Source organism: Lipomyces japonicus (assembly GCF_038497905.1).
Source record: "Lipomyces japonicus strain CBS 7319 unplaced genomic scaffold V1514scaffold_140, whole genome shotgun sequence".
NCBI classification, from domain to species: domain Eukaryota; kingdom Fungi; phylum Ascomycota; class Lipomycetes; order Lipomycetales; family Lipomycetaceae; genus Lipomyces; species Lipomyces japonicus.
Window position 1 is genome coordinate 1318 of NW_027117952.1, and position 1885 is coordinate 3202.

Here is a 1885-nt window from a genome sequence, read left to right on the forward strand (position 1 = left end):
TCAAACAACGCACTTCATACCATCCTCCGTTCCGTTCTCCGTGTTCGTCCGTGCGTCGCGTTCGCGGTGGCGAACATGGTGTCAGGGTTCATTCATGGCAAATACCTTAACAAGCACCAGAATTATAAAGCCCTGATCAAGGGATATATGTATCCCTGATATAAAGTAGCACCTGATGCATATATAATATCAGTCCATTCATTATAATAGTCCTCATCTCTACAATCTGTACACGCTATTTGAAATGCACCCCACCATGAATATGTCGTTCGTTCAATACACTCAGAGGTTGTAATTGGATTAACTGTAATATATCGATAGTTAGTAGTACAGTCGTGATGTGGATAGACCCACAAGCTCAATTTATAATTTGGATTATTATTTTGAGCAATAAATGCTAACCATGCCGATGGATAAGTTACGCACTCATCAGTATTCGACACATGCAAATCATTGCTGTCACAATCCTAATCCTTTGCTACATCGTTCACATACATATGAAAGTATCCATTCCTTTTAACCATCATGCTAGTTCTGTTAGGAGTATTTCCCGTAGCATTAACCAGTGATGGTATCGGTCTCATTTGTGAGTAAGAACCATCAACGGCGTGAACGACGAAGGTGTCCTTGTCTTCTGGGTGAGAAGAAACAAAGTCTTCATCGTCACAGCCACATAAGAACGTCGCAAATCTACTTCCAATGCCTTGCATGCAAAATTTTATTCTATTCAGTTTGTCTTTAGGTATATCCGGTATCTGACCATAAGGCGGCAGACATATTTCAAGCGTTCTATCTTTTGCCTTATTATACAGCATCCCGGGATTAGCGGATTCTAAACAATCGAGGTACAATCGAAATTGAGGGTTAGGGTCAGTGGTCATAATATACGGTCCTGAAGCAGCTACCGAAGATAAGCACATGACAGCGGCTAAGATACCAATACTTAACTTCGTTAAATTGGTATAATAGTAGCTTGGCCGAATTCTCTGTGAGAAAGTGAAATTATTGATTACATGTGATAGCAACATCGTAATTGAATATTTTCTCGGAGGCCTGAGTTCAAATCAAGACACAATTAAAACATATTAGTAATATATTTTTAACATAAACCAAGTTTAAACTAACTGTTGTGTGCCTTTGACCACAATAATTCAGTATCGAAAAATACTGTAAACACAAGTAGTAAAATCAAGTTAACAAGACAAGAAAGAGAACATAGCTAGAATAAGTGGACACTCCTTCCCAGCTATAATATAGCTTTTGGCCTCGCGGCGCACAAACACTAGTTCCACTCGACCAATCTCCGATAACTTCCGATACTGAAAGCCGACAAATCACATGACATCCATGTCCAACCACCTTGGCGCGCTCTTATTTTATTCTACTTGCGCAGCTCGAAACCTCATGTTCTCCTATAGCCAAGAGCTCTGCTTTAACTTTAATTTTATGCGGTGTATTTATTTAATGGGAGCCATTCTCTGGGCCAGCTCAACGTCCCATATTGGGACTAGCGTAAACCCGAAAACTCTAAAAACTTTAAAACTAAGATTACATTTTTTTTTCTTAAAGAACTCTTAAACCACAAGGTCTCCAAAATTCTTGGAAATTTATGACTTTACGATACGTTGTGGTAAAAATAAAAATAAAAAATAAAAAAAAAAAGAAATATGGCAAAGCAGTAAAGAAAAACAAATAAATATAATGCTACATTGCTAAATAATTTGTAAATTTAATCATAAAATCAGTTTTCGAAATGAGACGTTACGCTTCATTGAAGTCTTGCCATCACCTTTCTTATTACTCTTTGGTCGGCCTTTTGTCTTCGGGACAACATTAGGTTCCTTAATTTTTAAGTTTTCTTGCGAAGTGTAAACAGATTGTTCAA

The 1885-nt window shown here is 37.6% G+C and overlaps 1 protein-coding gene across 1 annotated transcript; it reads right to left on the bottom strand.

The window, feature by feature from the left end:
• Window positions 1–264: 264 nt before the first annotated feature.
• Window positions 265–1413, bottom strand: V1514DRAFT_39417 (uncharacterized protein). The gene is made up of 3 exons (XM_066930002.1): window positions 1126–1413; window positions 403–1053; window positions 265–304 (listed from the first exon to the last, which is right to left on the bottom strand). Exon 2 carries the CDS (start codon window positions 1026–1028, stop codon window positions 468–470), a length of 561 nt encoding a protein of 186 aa, XP_066780481.1. The 5' UTR covers window positions 1029–1053; window positions 1126–1413; the 3' UTR covers window positions 265–304; window positions 403–467.
• Window positions 1414–1885: the final 472 nt, after the last annotated feature.

Bases quoted from the DNA above. Each gene is read 5' to 3' on its own strand.
- V1514DRAFT_39417 (XM_066930002.1), bottom strand. From the start codon at position 1,028: ATGTTGCTATCACATGTAATCAATAATTTCACTTTCTCACAGAGAATT.